The sequence below is a fragment of the Ictidomys tridecemlineatus genome, chromosome 2 (genome assembly GCF_052094955.1).
Source record: "Ictidomys tridecemlineatus isolate mIctTri1 chromosome 2, mIctTri1.hap1, whole genome shotgun sequence".
In the NCBI taxonomy this organism is placed as follows: Eukaryota; Metazoa; Chordata; class Mammalia; order Rodentia; family Sciuridae; genus Ictidomys; species Ictidomys tridecemlineatus.
In genome coordinates, this window is record NC_135478.1 from 26,159,354 (window position 1) to 26,177,224 (window position 17,871).

Here is a 17,871-nt window from a genome sequence, read left to right on the forward strand (position 1 = left end):
GGTGATCTGGATGATAACATGGTTTGCAAAATGTAGTAAAAACATTTATTAAATCATCCCACAACTATCGATTTGTGTCATTCAAAATATATTCCTCTGTGTCATAAAAGATCAAAAAATACAAGCAATAGTTATCATTCTTTTCAAGATTCTGAAAATACCCTCTTAGCTTAACTGGAGACTTTCTAAAATAAGTGAAAAGTGGATAGGACTATGACATGAAATTGCAGAGAAGAGGGGCAATTGGAAAGTCAGGCAACTTTCAAGAAGGAAAACAGTAGTATTTATCAAGCACTTAGTATGTGTAAGCACCTGGATAAACATTTTAATAATAATTACTACTACTAGTACCTGTATAGATAAGGAAAGTGAACATAGAGAAGTTGATAACCTAAGTCAGCTCATGGAGCTAGATAATGTCAGAGCTGGGAATGTCTGATCTAGGAAGACAGCCTCACCTTTCATGATGACTCTTCACTGCCTCCCCAAAGTGTGCAAGGGAGATGCTTAAAGTCATGTAACATTGATTTCACTTATCTCCAGGCTGAGGAGTTAGACAGCGAGAGGAGAGGAGCTGGGGCCAAGGATGCACCTTCAAAATCTGAGTTAAGGTGTGGGCTAGGGCTGGCTTGGGTATGTGTTGGGGGAAGGTGCATCCAGAAAATGAACAACCAAAGCCAAATCCAAAGAGTGAGTTCATTTTGGCTTCAGAAAAATGACCATTAACCATTAATGACAATATTTTCCTCTGTCACTTGGGGGAAAAGTAACAGCATCAATAGAAAAGAGCGGGAAACAATTCAAATGATTTGATGTTGTAGGTGGTAAGAAAGAAGAAGATTAAAGTTGAATTAAGTTGTCAACACTTGCAATCTAGACATAAAAACCAAAGATCCTCAGAGGGAAGCTCAGCAATAAACATGAAGCTAAGGCTTTTTAACTGGCCTTTCAGTTTGGTGCATAACCATCTGTGTCTGCCTTGTAAGCATCTTATCAGCTAGAATCTGTAGAGCTGTAGTCTACTCAAAGTCAGCCCAGCTTTAATGCGGGATTTATTAACAATAATAATAAAATGCAAAGATTAGATGTATTCAAATGGTTAAAATCCATTGGAATTGATATTTAAAAATTTTAGGATTTTGGTTGCTGCAAGTTGAAAGTGTTCCAGTTTTCCCTTGTTCAGAGGCTTAAGGATGGCCTTGGTCAGTATATAAATGGTATGTCAGTATTTAAATGGTACATGCAACAAACAGGGTGCTAATCACTCCTTATGACTGTCTGGTTTAATTTTGACAGCAACCTCATTTGAAAATGAGAGCTGATCCCCAGGCAGGCTAAATGCATTTTCCAAGGCCCACATAGTGTGTGGTGGAGTCTCAGTTCAAACCTCGGCAACTTGACTACATGGACCAAGTTCTAAGTCTCTAGGTTATTCGTTCACCATCATGTCACATATGTGAGAGCCAGGGTCCTGACCAAGCCAGTGCCAAGTACTTCCAGACACAGAAATTTGATGTTAAGCATCAGACAGAGCACCAATTTTCCAGGATATATAAAGAACTCAAAAAAACTTAACACCAAAAAAAAAAAAAAAACCCAAACAACCCAATCAATAAATGGGCTAAGGAGCTTGAACAGACACTTCTCAGAAGACAATATACAATCGATCAACAAATGTATGAAACAATGTTCAACATCTCAAGTAATTAAAGAAATGCAAATCAAAACTACTCTTAAGATTTCATCTCACTCTAGTCAGAATGGCAGTTATCAATAATACAAACAAAAATAAGTGTTGGCAAGGATGTGGGGGGAAAGGCATGCTCATACATTGCTGGTGGGACTGCAAATTGGTACAGCCAATCTGGAAAGCAGTATGGAGATTCCTTAGAAAACTTGGAATGGAACCACCATTTGACCCAGCTATTCCAGGACTTACAAACAGCATACTGCAGTGATGCAGCCACGTCAATGTTCATAGTAACTCAGTTCACAATAGCCAAACTGTGGAACCAACCTTGATACCCTTCAATAGATGAATGGATAAAGAAACTGTGGTATATATACACTACTGTATATTACTCAGCAATGAAAGAGAATAAAATCATGACATTTGCAGGTAAATGGATTGATTTAGAGAATATCATGCTAAGTGAAGTAAGCTAATCCCCCAAAAAACAAAGGTAAATGTTGTCTCTGATAAGTGGATGCTAATCTAGAATATGGAAGCAGGGGTGAGGAGGGTGAGTAGGGGGCACACACTCATACATTGCTGGTGAACTCACTCTTTGGATTTGGGCGTGGGATGAGTGGAGGAACTTTGGTTGGGGCACAGGGGAGAAGGGGAGGGAGCATGGGGGTAAGAAAGGTAGTAGAATGGGAGATGGACATGTACATGTATAATCGCACGAATGGTGTGACCCTACTTTGGGTACAACCAGAGAAATAAAAAAATTGTGCTCCATTTCTACAATGAATCAAGGCGCATTTTGCTGTCATGTATAACTGATTAGAATGAATGAATCAATAAATAATTAAATAAATTCGATGTTAGGGCAGTTTAGGATAGGAAAAGGGAGAATACATCAGAGTGGCTAGGTGACTCAGATGAACTCTCAAGAGAAACAGAAGAAAAAAGGGGAAATGGAAACAGAGGAGAAAAGAGATCACAAGGCAAAGAAAAAATACAAACCAATAGGAGGACTGGGTTGGAGGCAGCAGCAGGAGCTGATTCCATGGGGCAGGGTTGGGGGTTGGGAGATGAGGAGGGGAGCAGTGTAGAGGACAGGGTCCTGGGTTTAGTTTCTTGTCTGCTTCTTTCTAGCTTAGCCTTCTTTGGGAAATGATTCCTCCTTTGACCTCAGAATACTTTTCTGTGAAATGCAAGCCCTATACTAAATACAAGAGGAACAGTGAAAAAGAAGGTGGTTTAAAGTTTCCCTTACTTGACCCAAACCGAGGCAGGTTCCTTCCAAGCCCCTCACCTCACCTTTATTAAAGTATTTCTTGTGCCTTTAATACATAAATCTCTCCTCTCTAACTTCCCCATGCTCATCCCAACGCTTAAAATCTCTCCCACTTTGATTTCAGTGGAGCTATTTCGGTTTCCCCTATGGGGACTGCCTTAACCCTTATTGTAAGAGCTATCAACAAAGTTTCCGTTGCTTATTTAACCCATGCAGAACTAATTTTCTTTAACAAGGATCCCAAACCACAAAGGTTCTTTTTTTTTCTGAATTAATAATTCAAGAAAATATTTCCAGATCAGGGCAGGGAGGGTGTGCACACAGTCAGTAGAAGAACCCATGGTTTCCAAAATGACAGCAGAAAGAAAGTTTACCAGCATAGTACATATTAGCATAATATTAGGATGCATTAGCAATAGCAAGAAAGATGAACAAAAAGAGGAAGTAGGGAAAGGAAATTTTACTCTATGCAGAAACAGTATGTAGACAAGGAATGTGAAAACAGGGAGGACACCAGAGCATCTGGAAAACCACTGGCCATGACACCGAAAATTATTAAAGCCAAAGGACATCTTGTATCTCTACAAAAGCTATTTGCAAAGTGTGGTTGCTCAACAAAGAGCACTGTCTATTATCTGGAAAGTTAAACATGCACATTTCTGGGCCCCACTCCTCAGCTGCTGCCTCAGAATCTCTGGGGCAGGACCTACAGTCTGTGATTTAACAAGTCCTTCAGCTGATTCAGGTGCAGCTAAAGTGGAGAACCCCTGTTCCGGAGTGAAATGGTGGATGATAATAAAACAGTAGTGTTTGACCAATATAAGAAGAAATCAATTCAGTCCTATTTCTCAACTATATTGCCATTACCAAGAAAAAGTGAAGTTGCAATACAAACATCATTCAAGTGCTCTTCATAAGGACAATGTAATGGCAACATGACCCCCACAGATGCATGCCAGACATGTGGATGTGCTTGTACTTTCAGTCCTCAGTAAGATGCTTTCAACTAAAATGTACGAAAGCATGCTTCTGGCATGGAAAAAAAAGTCTCATTATTACCTATTTAAAGCTGAAACCCATGTAATTAAAAGAGGGGAAGAGTAACTTAAATGTCATACTCTAGACTCAGTCTCTGAAAGTTTTTTAAAAAGTTTGCAATTCTACCTGAACAATGAAGTAAAAGGAAAAAAAAAGAAGAAGAAGAAGAAGAAAGAAAAGAAACTTGTGCTGATCTGAAGCTCTGTGACAGCAAAACTGACAGCTTTACTTCATAAAACCATCTTGGGAAATTGTAAGTTTGTTTTGACATCCTATCTTGAGCTTCTTTTAAAAAAAAATTTTCCCCATTTCCATGCCTACACCTTGACAAGCTTTCAAATGGAGACACTTAAATTTAAAAGGGGAAAAATATATATATTGAGCACTTACAATCTCTAATCATTCTTCAAAGAACATGGCATTTTAGCATTCTTCAAGTGTATTAAATGTTTCCAAAGAGCTTTGCTAGGGATGTGTGACTGGGGGTTGGTGCGTGGAAAATGATGATTAATTTTAAAATCTTAAGAGCTCTTTTGGTGAACTGGAATTTTTAAGTGCACTATTTAAGATACTTGGTTTCTGCATTTTAAGGTTTAAAAGTATTTAACCTTTCTTAGTTTATGAGAGCTCAAGAGCACCACAGTGGATTTTCTTGACTTCAGCTGCTGCAGTAGTGGGATACGAGAACAATTAATTAGAGTAAGAAATCAAGAACTCAACAACTGATGAACAGAATTCACAGGAAGAGAGCATGAGTCCCCTGGATCTTTCTAAGAAGCACCACTTAAGTATATTGTAGTGACTGTCAATTGTATGAATGCTATTCATTTTCTTATTATGTGGGAAAACATAGGATAATTTTGTGGGAGGAATATGTCAACAAAATAATCATGTTAAACCATCAGTGTAATGAAGGGATTTTGCAGAATCCCTTCCTCACCTGCCCTAGCCCAAGTGCAAAGTATGGCAGGGAAAGGATTCCCAATGCAGGGCAGCCCATGTCTATACACTCCAACTGGGGTCTCCATTCATCATTACCATCCCTGCCCAAGTTTCCACTCACCTGCAACCCGAGGCCCAGGAATGTTCCCCCAGCATGTCCTAACACCTAAGGCAGATCATTGAACCACAGTTCTCAGCTCGTGCCCCTAGTAATAGTTGGGGAGTCTGCTTTTCCTCAGTTCTCAACTCCCGCCCCTAGTAATAGTCAGGGAGTCTGCTTTTCGAAGGCAAAACCAAGTGTCATGCTTCCATCAATTTAAAACTGGGTCAAATAGTTCTTGATCCTGGTTCTCCTGGATCTCCCATTATCACTCACCTCCTAAAGACTGTCCATGTTAACTTGAATGATATACCTAACTCAAAGTATCACTATTGCCCAGGGTGGTGGTGTATGCCTCTAAGTCCAACCACTCAGAAGATGGAGGCAGAAGGACCACAAGTGTGAGGCCAGCCTGGGCACCTTAGTGAGACCCTCTCAAAAAAAAAAAAAGAGAGAGAGAGAGAGAGAGAGAGAGAGAGAGAAAAGAAAAGAAAGAGCTGAGAATGTAGCTCAGTGTAGGGCACTGATTTAGCATTTGTAAGGTCCCAGATTCAATCCCAAGTACCCCCCCTCCACACACACACACACACAAAATAAATAAATGAATAAAAACTAAAACTAAAAAAAACCAACATATATGATATATAATACATATTTTTGCATGTATATACATATATATCACTTTATCTATCTATATCACCGTATCTACATGTATAAATCTATATCCATCTAACTATATAAAATTATTTATTTGGGAAGAAAAAAAATCACAGAAATAAAAAAGGCACATACTCAGAAAATCTAAACCTCTCTAAGACTCACTTAAATGTAAAACAGGCATGAAAATATTAAATGGCAATAATAAAAATGAATGAGTGTTTACTGGGTACTTATAATGCTCCAGGTATTATTCAAGTGGCTTTGAAAATCTTTATGTTTTTAGTCTTGATAACCTTACAACATTGATACTATTATTTCCATATCTCAAATGAGGAAACAGGCAGACAGAGGCAAGTGACTTACTCAGTATCATACTGACAGTATGTTGATGCAAGAATCAAATCTACAAATATTTTAATATGGGTAGCTGCAAGGAATAAGTTTTAGTATTCAATTGAAAAACAATAGCTAACTTTAGTTAAATAGTTGCTATGTGTAAGAGCCATGGTAATCATTTTTATGAAAGTTATCTAATTTCAACTTCATTTAAGTTTACCGGGAAAACTTAAGTAAGTAACTAAATGTAAATGAAGTAAATTTGAAGCCTACTGATGTGGGTTCAAGTAATATTCTATGATAACCTACATTTTATAGATAAGGAAACTGAAGATTAAAGAGTTCAAGAACTTGACTTAGGTGCACAGCAAGAGAGGGTAGCCTATTAAAACCGTACCTTCTAATTGCCTAGAATGTGATGTAATCAATGTCATTGTTATTAGTTAATTCAAAGACAGAATGGTGACAGGAAGGGTTAGGTAGAATCCCAAAACACCAGAGGACATAAACCCATTCAGTACTAACTACCTGTTTTGGACAGCTTCCCAGAACTTCTGGTACTGGATGTGCTGTCACCCCTGGTCAGCACCGTGATGCCCCCAAAACTCGCCGTCTTGGTCATAGTGGGCTTCAGATTGCGGTTGGAGCTGTCGGAATCTGTGCTGCTCCAGGCCCTCTGGTGGTCCGACCACTTGAGTTCATTCTCCGAGCTGCTCTGCCGACTCCCAGATGTTCTCCCTGAGCTATCTCTGTTGCCCCTGGAGCATGGCCATCAGAAAGACGCACAGGAACAGAGTTACGGTGCATGAATGGGGTGGGTGGGCATAGATGGGGCCTTTCTTGGAAGAGTCATCTATGCAAGACCCTTCTTGTTAACCCTTTAATTAAGCCACTAGCTCCCCCAAACACTGCTACAAGCACCTTGATGATGTATAGACAGATAACACATCACATATGACACACATGTCACAAACAGAAAAACCAAACCTAGGAATGTCACATGATCCTTCTGCCAGGGAAGAAGAAGTAACTAGAAAAACATGGCATAGAATATAATTGTTAGCTTCTCTTGCAGAGAGGATAGGGGGATAAGTTCTCGTGAGCCAATCCAACAATGAATTCGTGTTCAGAGGTAACTATAATTTTAAATGCTTCTAAAAGGAATTCCCATGAAAGAAGGGTATTCTTTTTTTTTTTTCTGTTTCTTCAGCAGCGAATAATTGGCTTGGAAAATCCATACAGGTCCAGAAAAGCTACTTATTAGTCTGTTTTACAACTTTATGATACGTATCTGAACTCACAAAGGATATGACAGACAGCACAGAAGTCACAGAAATTGCTAACCCCTGGTAAGAATTACACCTGATGAGTTTAACCTTCATGGTAGAGGAAATAGCCTTTTAATCCTTTTCATACAGAAAAGCCTGTGAAAACAACAGTGTCAACACTATACGCCACACACTGACAAGAAGCTTTCCAGAGGGGTCAGTGGAAATACCAGAAATATCTTGAAGTGAAAGATCATACTTGCTCAAAATTCAAATACAGTGAATGCACTAGAAGTAATCCAATAGCCAGAAGTGAATCTTGAAACCTCCAGAGTCATTTAAAGAGTATGCAAAGCTGCATGTGTTCTATTAAGAAACTTGATAAAAAACAATTGCATTTTCATTGGTTTCCAATGTGCTCAAAAAGTAACTTCGTTAATACTTCTGACACTTTTTCTGAAGATGGAAATAAGCCATGGATAAAATATCCTAAGATTCTTGTAGATTGTAAAGAAGTGAAAGGGGACATATATCATGGGCAATAAATATGGCCCTTAATTTTATATCAGTATAAAATGTGACACGTTCAAGTCCTGAATCCAGTCTCATAACTGTGACCCAGGAGCTTTGTTAAAAATATTCTTTTAAAGACAATAATTTTATTGCTATTGAGATATACTAGAGGTATGCATAGCTCATTTAAACACTCACCAATTACACTCTGCAGAAGGTGCACAGAAATTTAGGTTTTGCTTCAAATGGATCCAAGAGATAATAAAAATGAAATAGCTAATCTGTGACAGGAATTTCATCAAGCAAGGGGAGAAAGTGAAACAGAAAACTCACAAAACAAAAAAACATTTTCAAAGAGAACACTGGATGAAAACACTCCATGCCCTGCCACCTGCCCCCTTCCCTATGGATGTTTCCTTACATTCTCTGTTCTCAGAACCTCGGGTCCTTGGTTTAGAAATAAGAACCATCTGAAAAAGACCAGGCTCCAGGAGGAAGTACCCTCAGCAATGGCCAGGTAATTTTAGTTCTTACATTCCTTCAAAATATAAGAAAGCCATGGGAGATAGGATATAGAAAAACTGCCCTTTCAAGAACTTGATGCTCCATTCTTGATAGTTTTTCTTTCCATGTCCAAATTCAATGTCATTCTTCTCCTGTGTAATTCTGATTATGTTGCTCCTTCTTTGACAAGGTCTGGCTAAATCATTACTTAGCAATTATGAATTCACCAGGTATATGAGAATAATCTCATTTGTAGTTAATTTGGAATATTTATTATAGAAAAACACTGGCTTGCATGTGGGATGGTCCCTAACCTCAGGATGTAGGATACATCAGAAGAAATGAGTAGTGAACCCTTGTTCCCATCACTATTTCTGCTTCAAAATGCCTCTCCCCATGACCTGTGCACATACATGTGAGGAATCCAGACTTCTATATGTCAGCATAGCTGAAATTTCTTTGCAAAGGAGGTAAGCACCACTCTCCCTGGATGCAAATTGGTCCTACGTTGTACTCTACACCCTTCCACCTGGTAGAGCTATTTCTAGAGAGAAGAGAGGTCTTCTAGACTGGCCTCATCACTTGGTCAGTAAGACAACCTGAGATTTTCTTAGCTTTATTACTTTGATTACTGACTCAACTCATCATCCCAAGCCAAGATCTGTACATTTTAAAAATAAGTTGCTACTTCCGGGAGTTAGCATTAATGAGATTCAAAATAGCATGTGAATCTATTTTATGGTTGTAGGTATTCACACACTGAAACATATTTTGTACTACTCTATTCATTGATTATTTAGCCCAACAATGGCAGGGTGATGCCCAGAGTTGAATTTCATATCTGTCAGAGTGTGAAATCATAGACTTTATAGAAAACATGTCTGACAGGTGTTTCCCTTTCCCTCTTAAATTCAGTGCTGGACCCCTCTAACTAGAATCTAGGAAAACAGTAGGAATAGAATATCCAGTCATTGGAGGTGGCCCTTTCATAGGCAACTAGAATTTAAACCTAAGAGAGACACAAAGCACATACTCTAAAATCATTCTGTGACGATTAACAACTGATGTGTCCATTTTCTTACATTTCTGAACATTGTAAATTTTTTTTGCCCAAGTTATGGATGATGTACACTCTGGATTGCCTTCACAACTGTGTAGGTGGCTTTGTGCTAAGTTGTCTTTCTGAGTTTCTGTCCTTGGTCATTTTGGTAGGTGATGGAATCTATGTTTAGGATGGCTGACCTAAATATAGTGCAACTCCTCAAAGGGGGAAGTTTGGGGCCTGTGTAAACCTAACATCTTCTTGGGGGTGAAATGCATGTTTTTATCTATATTAGCCTATACAAATTAATTCATAGCGTGATTATAAGGGTAATGGTAAATTTTATTTTTTCTCTGGGTTTTCAAGAAAGAGATGCAGGATTTTTTTTCTGCCCTAGTGTAGAGGAATCAATTGTTCTGATTTCACTAAATTCAGATATAATGGCATAAAGATAATTTCTGAACACCCAATTTATCTATATTTCTTAGTATTTTCTTTCTTCTTAATCGGAAACTTTTTTTTGTTTTTGCCTTTCCTGTAGCAGAGAGGTATCCTACTATTTACAAATATGTTAATATATTTGATAGGTTGGTTAAAAATAAAAATAGGTGTGGTCCCTCTGTTTTTATGGAGCTTTCATCTGAACACAGAACTTTAAAATAATTTTTTTTTATCTTTTCCCATTATCCTACACAGATCTCAATTTAAGTAGCTCACTATAATTGGAAGGAACATCATAGCCTCCTTTAGAAATAAAATTCGTGCTTAAAAATACATTTGAATCTTATGAGGGAAAGTAGAGACCTAAAAATTAGTTAACCAAATAGTTATCATTGATATACTTTCCAGCACTGAAAATATGTACTCGATTTCAAACTGCCAGAGAAATTTTAACTTGGTATAATTTGCTGAAAGAGTTTGGGAATGCTAAATAAGTGTGCTGCCAAAGTGAGTCCCGAAACACACAAAATCAGCAGAAGAACCTTGGAGAACCACGTAGGAAGGGAGAGCTTTCCAGTCCCACCTCTCACATGATCCATAGGATACCACACTAGCTGGGTAACAGACTCTGCAGTGAGAGCACGGAACATGTTTTATTTCATGAACGGAAATATTTTACACTAATACACTTATATTTAACATGGATTCTGCCACATAATCTGAAAACACAGTTTAAAAAAGTAAACCATACCAACCGAAAGAGCTGTCTTTTCTTATAGGTCTCATTGCATATGTTACTGTCTTCCAAGAGCCTACTGGAAATGAAAAACATGGTTTTTATGATATAAAACCTAAGGATACTAAATGCCTTATGTTAAATGGATGTGTACTCTGCTATAGCACACCTTTATGGTAAATTCCCACACACTACGTTCATTTGTGCGACATTAAGTTTGGTCATAATAAATTAATGACAGTGTGACAGAATTAAGACCCCTACCCTAGGAAGAAGGCACAGATGCCAGAAAAGAAAGAAGGGAAAGAGAGAAGAAATATAGGACACAGAAGGAGTGAGGATAATGAAAGAAATCACTATAAATATGATAAGAGATTTAACAAAACATATAAGTAGTGGTTTCTTTCTTAAGTAATATTAAGTTATTTTTATTTGGGGAGCATGATGAAATATTGACATTCCAGAGGCAATAATTTTAGAAATAGATTTCTTTTTAAAGGAAAACCACTCAATTCTAGAACCACCAAGACTTCACATATGCAATGTGTATATGTGCGCTATTCTTGTAATGTTGAATAGAAGCCAATTGGTGAATAGAATTAAGTTGTAAGGTAGGGGAAATTACTGGTTAGAAGACTAAGGAATAAGGTTTCCCACCCAAATAAATTGCAAATGCTTACTTAATACTTAATTTTTTTTGTATGGATATAGAATTTGGAATGCTTTAGAATCATTACCAAAATGTTAATGCTCCTGGATTCAGTTTCCCTAAAAATAGGAAAATTTGCCAAATTCTGTATGAATCATATTTTTTTAAAATACAAGATCATATAGACTTATTTTATAATACTTTTTAAGATAAAAGAAAATTACGTGAAGATTTCAGTTGCGTGAAGATTTCCAAGTGCTCATATAGTGTTTTTTTTTTTTCAATCAGTTATCTCTAATGCCGAGTTTTAATTTATCTTGGTACTGGCATTGAATTAGTCTCCATTTTAACCAATTTTAGTGGAACAGTCATTAAGCCAATACCTGAAATAAAATTCACCAACAACTTATTTATGAATACTATATTTCTAAATCAAGTTGTAGATTTTAATACATCTTAAATGTGATTAGTCTTGTTAATATGGATTCCTTAATTTCTCCTGAATATTTTCAATTAAATCAAGGGGACACTTTAATATCTATGTTGATTTAGGTCCATTTTAAAAAGGTACTTTTAGAAAGATATATGTTAAGTGTGAAAAATGTCTAGTCTTATTCCAAAGATACACTATAAATTCATAACTACCTCCCTCTACTAACTTCCAAGACAGGTGAACTGCTACATCCAGACAGTTCTGCTTGCTTGCTTGCTTGCTTGCTTGCTTCCTTTGTCTTTGTACCAGGGTTTGAACCCATGGGTGCTTAACCACTGAGCCACATCCACAGGCCTTTTTATTTATTTATTTAATTTTTTAATATAGAGACACAGACTCACTGAGTTACTTAAGGCCATGCTACATCACTGAGGCTGGCTTTGAACTTCAAATCCTCCTGCCTCAGCCTTCTGAGCTGCTGGAATTATAGGTATGCACCACCACACCCAGCTCTAGATGAGGTTTTTCATGTTAGCTCTTTAAGAAGATGAACTGATATTTAAGAATGAGAAACTTAAAGTAATATTATTCCAATTATTTTTTTTGTATAGCTATAGAATTATAGGACAGAAGTGACTAATAAAGTCCTATAAGCAGCCTGCTCAGTAAGCCAATGGAGTTGCAAATTCCTGTGTAGACTCAATATTTCCTTGTTTCAATGCCTGGGGAAGGTAACAGGAATTCCGCCTTGGGAAGGACACAGGATTGAGACTAAATAAGGAAACTGTTTAAGCCTCTGTTTGAAAGTAACTGAGAGAACTTTTTCCCCGAATTAAATACTCTTTAGACATGCTAAATAACATAAGTGAATATATGTGTGGGTTTAGACATGTTAAATAACATAAGTGTGAATATATATGCGTGCACATACAGATATATGTATTTATTTATACATATATTCAAGCACAATTATATATGGGATATATATGTGTATGAGAATATACAGGACACACATGACAAACTATTCTTCTAACGACACAAAAAATAAAATTTCATTTTACCTGTTTTCCACATAAAGGCTTTCCTGGGAGCAAACTGACTGAAAAATAAAAGAAAAGCATTGTATCAGATGTTCTGGATATGCTGAGGGGGTCCCAAATCCTTTCTTGATTTTAAAATTACCTTTCCCCTCCTAGGGGAAAAGGATTAAGAAAAATATGTACAAAAGACAGAAATTTAAAAAGGAAAAAATATAGGTTAGTGTTAGAACTGAGTCAACAATTCTCATGTAGCACAGGGGATATCTCCAGGTTTTCAACAGATTGAGCCCCGTTCAGCCTCACGGTGAGAAGAGAAATGTGAATGAAATTGCTGGAGAAACCCATGACCACCTTCAAGAGTCAGAGCAGCGAGTGGTTTCTTCTGGAGCTGTGGAGGTATGGTCACCAACAGAAGCCGGGGAACAGGCTCAAATCAAGGCACAGCATGCAAAGTTGGATGAATCCACCTAAGAATGGGAGAAGTGTGAAGCCACAATTCTGCAATAACATACCTGGCAACTATAAACTCTCACAAAAAAAAAGCGATTAACCACTAGTCTCTCAAAATTGAAGAAATGCCATCTATCTGTGATCATAATAAATAAGGAGGATAGAACACAAGTTTAATGAATCAAACCTAATTAGTAAAAAAAAAAAAAAACTATCAAACTCCATCTGATATTTCTTAGTTATGCACATAGGAAACAAATGACTTTTTTTTTTGGCATCTGTTTGCCTAAAATTCATTTCTCTCTTATCTTGTGGTTAATATACAAGGTGGGGAAGATAGAATTCTGTCAGAATTACATGCTGGGGAATGGTGAATCAGATTAAACTTAAACAAGCAGAATAAGAGGAGTCTAGGAAAACTATGGTGCTGGGACACAAGACCACTTTCAAAGTATTAAATTTCTAAATATAAGTATACAAGCACCATATTATGTGTATATTTTCTAAATGATGAATAAGTGACCATTAAAGGCATAAGTGGAGACATAGCTGGTCTATTTTAAGATAAAATAAAACTGAAGAAATACTAACGACCTTTCAATGAGCCTTGAACTAAAAGATGTTGCTAATGTAACCGCCGCTCAAAGAGGCAAGCAGGATATTGGTTTCTCTTTTCAATTTGCTGGAGAAATCATTTCCTTCCACTAAACCAGAGGGGATGGAGTCAGACATGGTGTTTTGCTCAGTGGTCTGAGCATTCAGTGAAGACATCTCTAGAATCATTTGTTTCAACCTTTCTGTATTGGAAAGGTATCCATAATCTCAGGTGTGCAAAAACCTTAACGTATCAAAAAGCAAAAAGAGCCAATTAAAATCTCTACTTTCAGAAAAATAGCTTTTTGAAATTTGACATTTATACGTAGAAAGTGAGAAAAATACAAATAATGTGCCATCAACTTTATTCCTGTAAAGATCTTTTCAGGGTAAATTAAATACCCTAGCCTCTTTATTTCTGTTAGTTTGGTTTTGCTACCTACCAACTTGAGTCAAGTCATGGTACATAAAAGAAAGTGAGGTTGTTTCAAGGTATACATTATAAGGTCGATACTCTGCTACTTCTCAGCTCAACATCAGTTGGAAAGGGGTCAACTAAGTTTATACTGTTTTGCACGGGACTGGACTTATCGGGAAATCCACTTCTCAGAAGAAGGAGATTTTCAAAAAACATACCGACCTCTTCAGATTTGTGAATCTAACAGCATTTGGGAGGAAATGAAGCAACTCACACTTTTTGAATAAAAAGTAAGATTTTCAAACTCTTTGGATAAAAAGCAAGTCAAGGATACCTCTCCAAAAAACATAACTCAAGAGTATTTTTCTGACTTTTGTGGAAAGGTCCTTAATAAATCATCTCATCACCTCTTTACCACATTTTCATAAATAAGACACAGGTAGTTATTAGCTGTGATTCAATAGCTGATGAAAATAAAACTTTTTTTAAAAAAATTATATTAATAACTTGCACATTTAATAGCAGAGAAGGATAAAATTGTCACAGTAATTAAGTGCAACATTCAAAGCTGTCACTTATATGCATTCCCAGATATAAAAGGCTCCCTTTTCAAAAAAGGAGAAAAATGATTTTGCCTAATGGGTTACAGAGTTCTCTCCCACATCCCACCCCCACCTCTGGTGGCATCACATACATATCCTTGAATCCTTCTCCCTGAAGAGGGATCTCAGTGTGGGCTGGGAAGACCCTGGACAAGCTCTTCCCTAATTTCCAATTTATACACAGATACCTTTTTGCTAATTACCATCCAGGCAAAACATAACTTTCCCAATTGTGTTGTTTTCTCAACCAAATTTCCCCCAATTTAGCAACATCATACAAAATTAACCATTAAAGAAGCTGAAATCCTTGCCAAAGTAAAAGAGTTGGATCCCAAATATTACTGACTATAAAAACATGCTGATTTGTTATTTGAGAGCTAAATTCTTCTGCAATCTGAACACCTATTTAGCTCTCAAATAATTAATAAATGTGTCTGATTTCAAGATACTCAAATTAACAACCTGTATTTGAATTTTTTTTTCTAGAAAAACCACCAAAGAAACTTGCATTTTTGATTATGTGCCTGCATATAAAAGTGCATACACACCCTCACACTCTTCACACACTCACACACACCTTAGACACCAAGATACATATGGAAAATACACAAAAACATCTCTAATTTTAAAATAAGTTTGATTTTCGTTCAACTGTAAATACTAGAAAGTATTTCTCATCTCATTGTTGCTTCAAGTAGCAAAAAAAAAATTACGAATGCTTTTTCAATATTTGAACTGCTTTGACTAACTCTGCTACTTATAATTACCGAAGAAAGCTGATTTTGTTGGCTCAATTTTTAAATTATGAGAAAACTAAATTAAAGATTATCTAAGAAAAAGGTTATACTTCTATAATATAATTTCCTTATGCTGGATTCTTTGCATTTGTTTTATAATTGACCTAACTTACTTTATTACCTTATGAAAGAACAATTCTGTGCCTCAACAGTTTGGGCCGTGATCAGTGATCACTTGGGAACCTAGAAATGTACAGATGAAAGCCCTTTAATATGTGCTGTCATGATATAAGTGGTGAGGGAGATCTGTTATTACATGTGTTATTCAAGAAAGTTTATGTTGCTATGCTACGTCCTTAAAAATTTGTGTCATAGAGGATACAGTACTGTTCTGTTCGTGTAGAGTCGCCCCCAACACTCCCTGCCTCTTAATATTCATGACATTATGTGGGACCTCCAACACTGTTCTGAGGTTAGTATATGTGTCCAATAGACTATGGCAGAAAAGAACATACATTATTGCCGAGACTAGGTTATATAAGACTGTGGCTTCCATCTTTAGATGTCTCTGTTTCTCTCTTGAATCACTTTCTCCAGGGAGAGCTAGTTATCATCCACAAAGACACTAGCAGATTGTGGAAGAGCCCACCTAGTAAAGAACTGAGTCCTCCAGGCTATTGCCAAGGAAGAACGGAGGCCTGCCAATAACCATTTGAGTATATGAGTATGGACACAGGCAGTTACTCAGTAAAGCCTTAAGATGACAGCAGCCCCAGCCTCCAGCTAGACACTTTGAGTTAGAACTACCCAACTGAGTCACTCCCAGGTTCCTGACCCACAGAAATGGAAATAAGCATTTTTGTTTGTTGGAAACTTCAAAATTTTCAGATAATTTGTCATACTGCAATAAATAACTAAAGACCTAGTGGTATACCTAAGTATCTTTAGCAAGGTATAGGGTCAGGTAGAAAGACAATGTACATATAGTCTTTAGGCTTTTAAGGCTTATAAAAACTGGTAGGAATCTAATAAATGATAGGGAATTTCTCCTTGGAAACATGCACACATGTTCATGCACATAACATCTTATAAGTGATATTGGAACTTCCATTTGATTCTGGAAACCCTTCTGTGAGTGTATTTTCGGTATAGGATACTAATTTTAAAGTCCTATCCTTTGATGGCAGGTTCAAAATAGTGCCAGATATGGGACGGTGACCCATTTAAATTATTAAAGCAAGAAATGGTCACCAGAGAGCCTAGGAAAGCAGCTCACATCTCTGTGTCTACAGAGGGAACAAGTCATATCATTTGAAAGAAGGCTGCCAAAGAATGTGGTGCAATGAAAAGGTTAAGGCCCTGGCTGGGAATTTGAGCTTTTTCACAATTAAGTCTTCTTTTACTTTTTAAAAAATGTTAATAGGGCTGGGTGTGTGTCTCAATGGTAGAGTGCTTGCCTGTCATGCGGAAGACATGGGTTCAATCACCAGCTTGTCAATACAAATAAATAAATAAATAGAGCAAGTGGCCATGGAGTCTTTAAATGGCCTGATATGGTTTAACCTACATCATAGGTCCCTAGCAGCTAATTTCTTTAGCAGGGTGGTAAGGAAGTCAGCATAAAGGGGGGTGTGCAGACTCCTGCTCCCTGAGATGACCATGACTGCTCGGGGACCTGAGAATCACTAAGGAAAGGCAGCACAGGCATCATTCTCAGCCCGACAGTCATTTGCAAGAGTACTTTCTGTCACCTATCTCTGTGACACAACTTTTAAAAAAAACGTAATACTGCTATGCATTATGTCTGCAGTTGGTATTTGTTTCTCAATATAACAACTTGTTCACAAATCACCTAACTTTCCAGAACCAAAACATGAGAAAAAAAAAGTGTGTATGTGTGTGCATGAAAGCAATAGTGCATGTAAGAACAGAAGAAGAAAAATGAACTATCTATCTGCAAAAAAAAAAAAAAAAAAAAAAAATTCTCTCTGTGAAGGCTTTAGGAACATGCTGCCACCCAGCCTACTGTCGGTATTCTTTTCCAATTGTGACAAAATTAGATCCTCTCATCACTTCATTCTTGTATCTAGCAAATGCAATGAAAACCCCAGTGTGCCAATCTGTGCTTTGTGCCACCAAAAATTATGTCTACAGCAAAAGCCTAAGTAGCCCCTACATCTGCAGAATCTTACAGAACTGCATCCGGACCTCCAGCCATGGAGAGTCCCATCTCACTCTCACACTCTCCCGATTTCAGAGTTCTAGGGCACCCGTCATTAAAATTCTATTTTAGTATATTCTAGAAGGTTGGGGTTGGTTCAAATGTGAAAGAAGTGCAGTTGGAAGAGGTTGAATCACTCCTGTAGCCTTAGATGAAGAAACCAGCACTTGCAGAAGGTCAC

At 37.2% G+C, this 17,871-nt stretch overlaps 1 protein-coding gene across 34 annotated transcripts in view; it reads right to left on the reverse strand.

The window, feature by feature from the left end:
* Arpp21 (cAMP regulated phosphoprotein 21) overlaps positions 1-17,871 on the reverse strand; it is a 150,205-nt gene that overhangs the window by 58,143 nt on the left and 74,191 nt on the right. For 13 of the 34 annotated variants that reach the window (XM_040289958.2, XM_040289959.2, XM_078038162.1 and 10 more), the window contains 3 exons: positions 12,690-12,727; positions 10,566-10,625; positions 6,568-6,800 (listed from right to left, as the gene is read on the reverse strand). In XM_040289958.2, the coding sequence (XP_040145892.1) occupies positions 6,568-6,800; positions 10,566-10,625; positions 12,690-12,727 (331 nt within the window). Of the gene's footprint in view, positions 1-6,567; positions 6,801-10,565; positions 10,626-11,437; positions 11,579-12,689; positions 12,728-17,871 lie in introns of those variants that run through there. The other 21 variants (XR_005735845.2, XM_040289991.2, XM_021732038.3 and 18 more) reach the window with 10 other exon arrangements.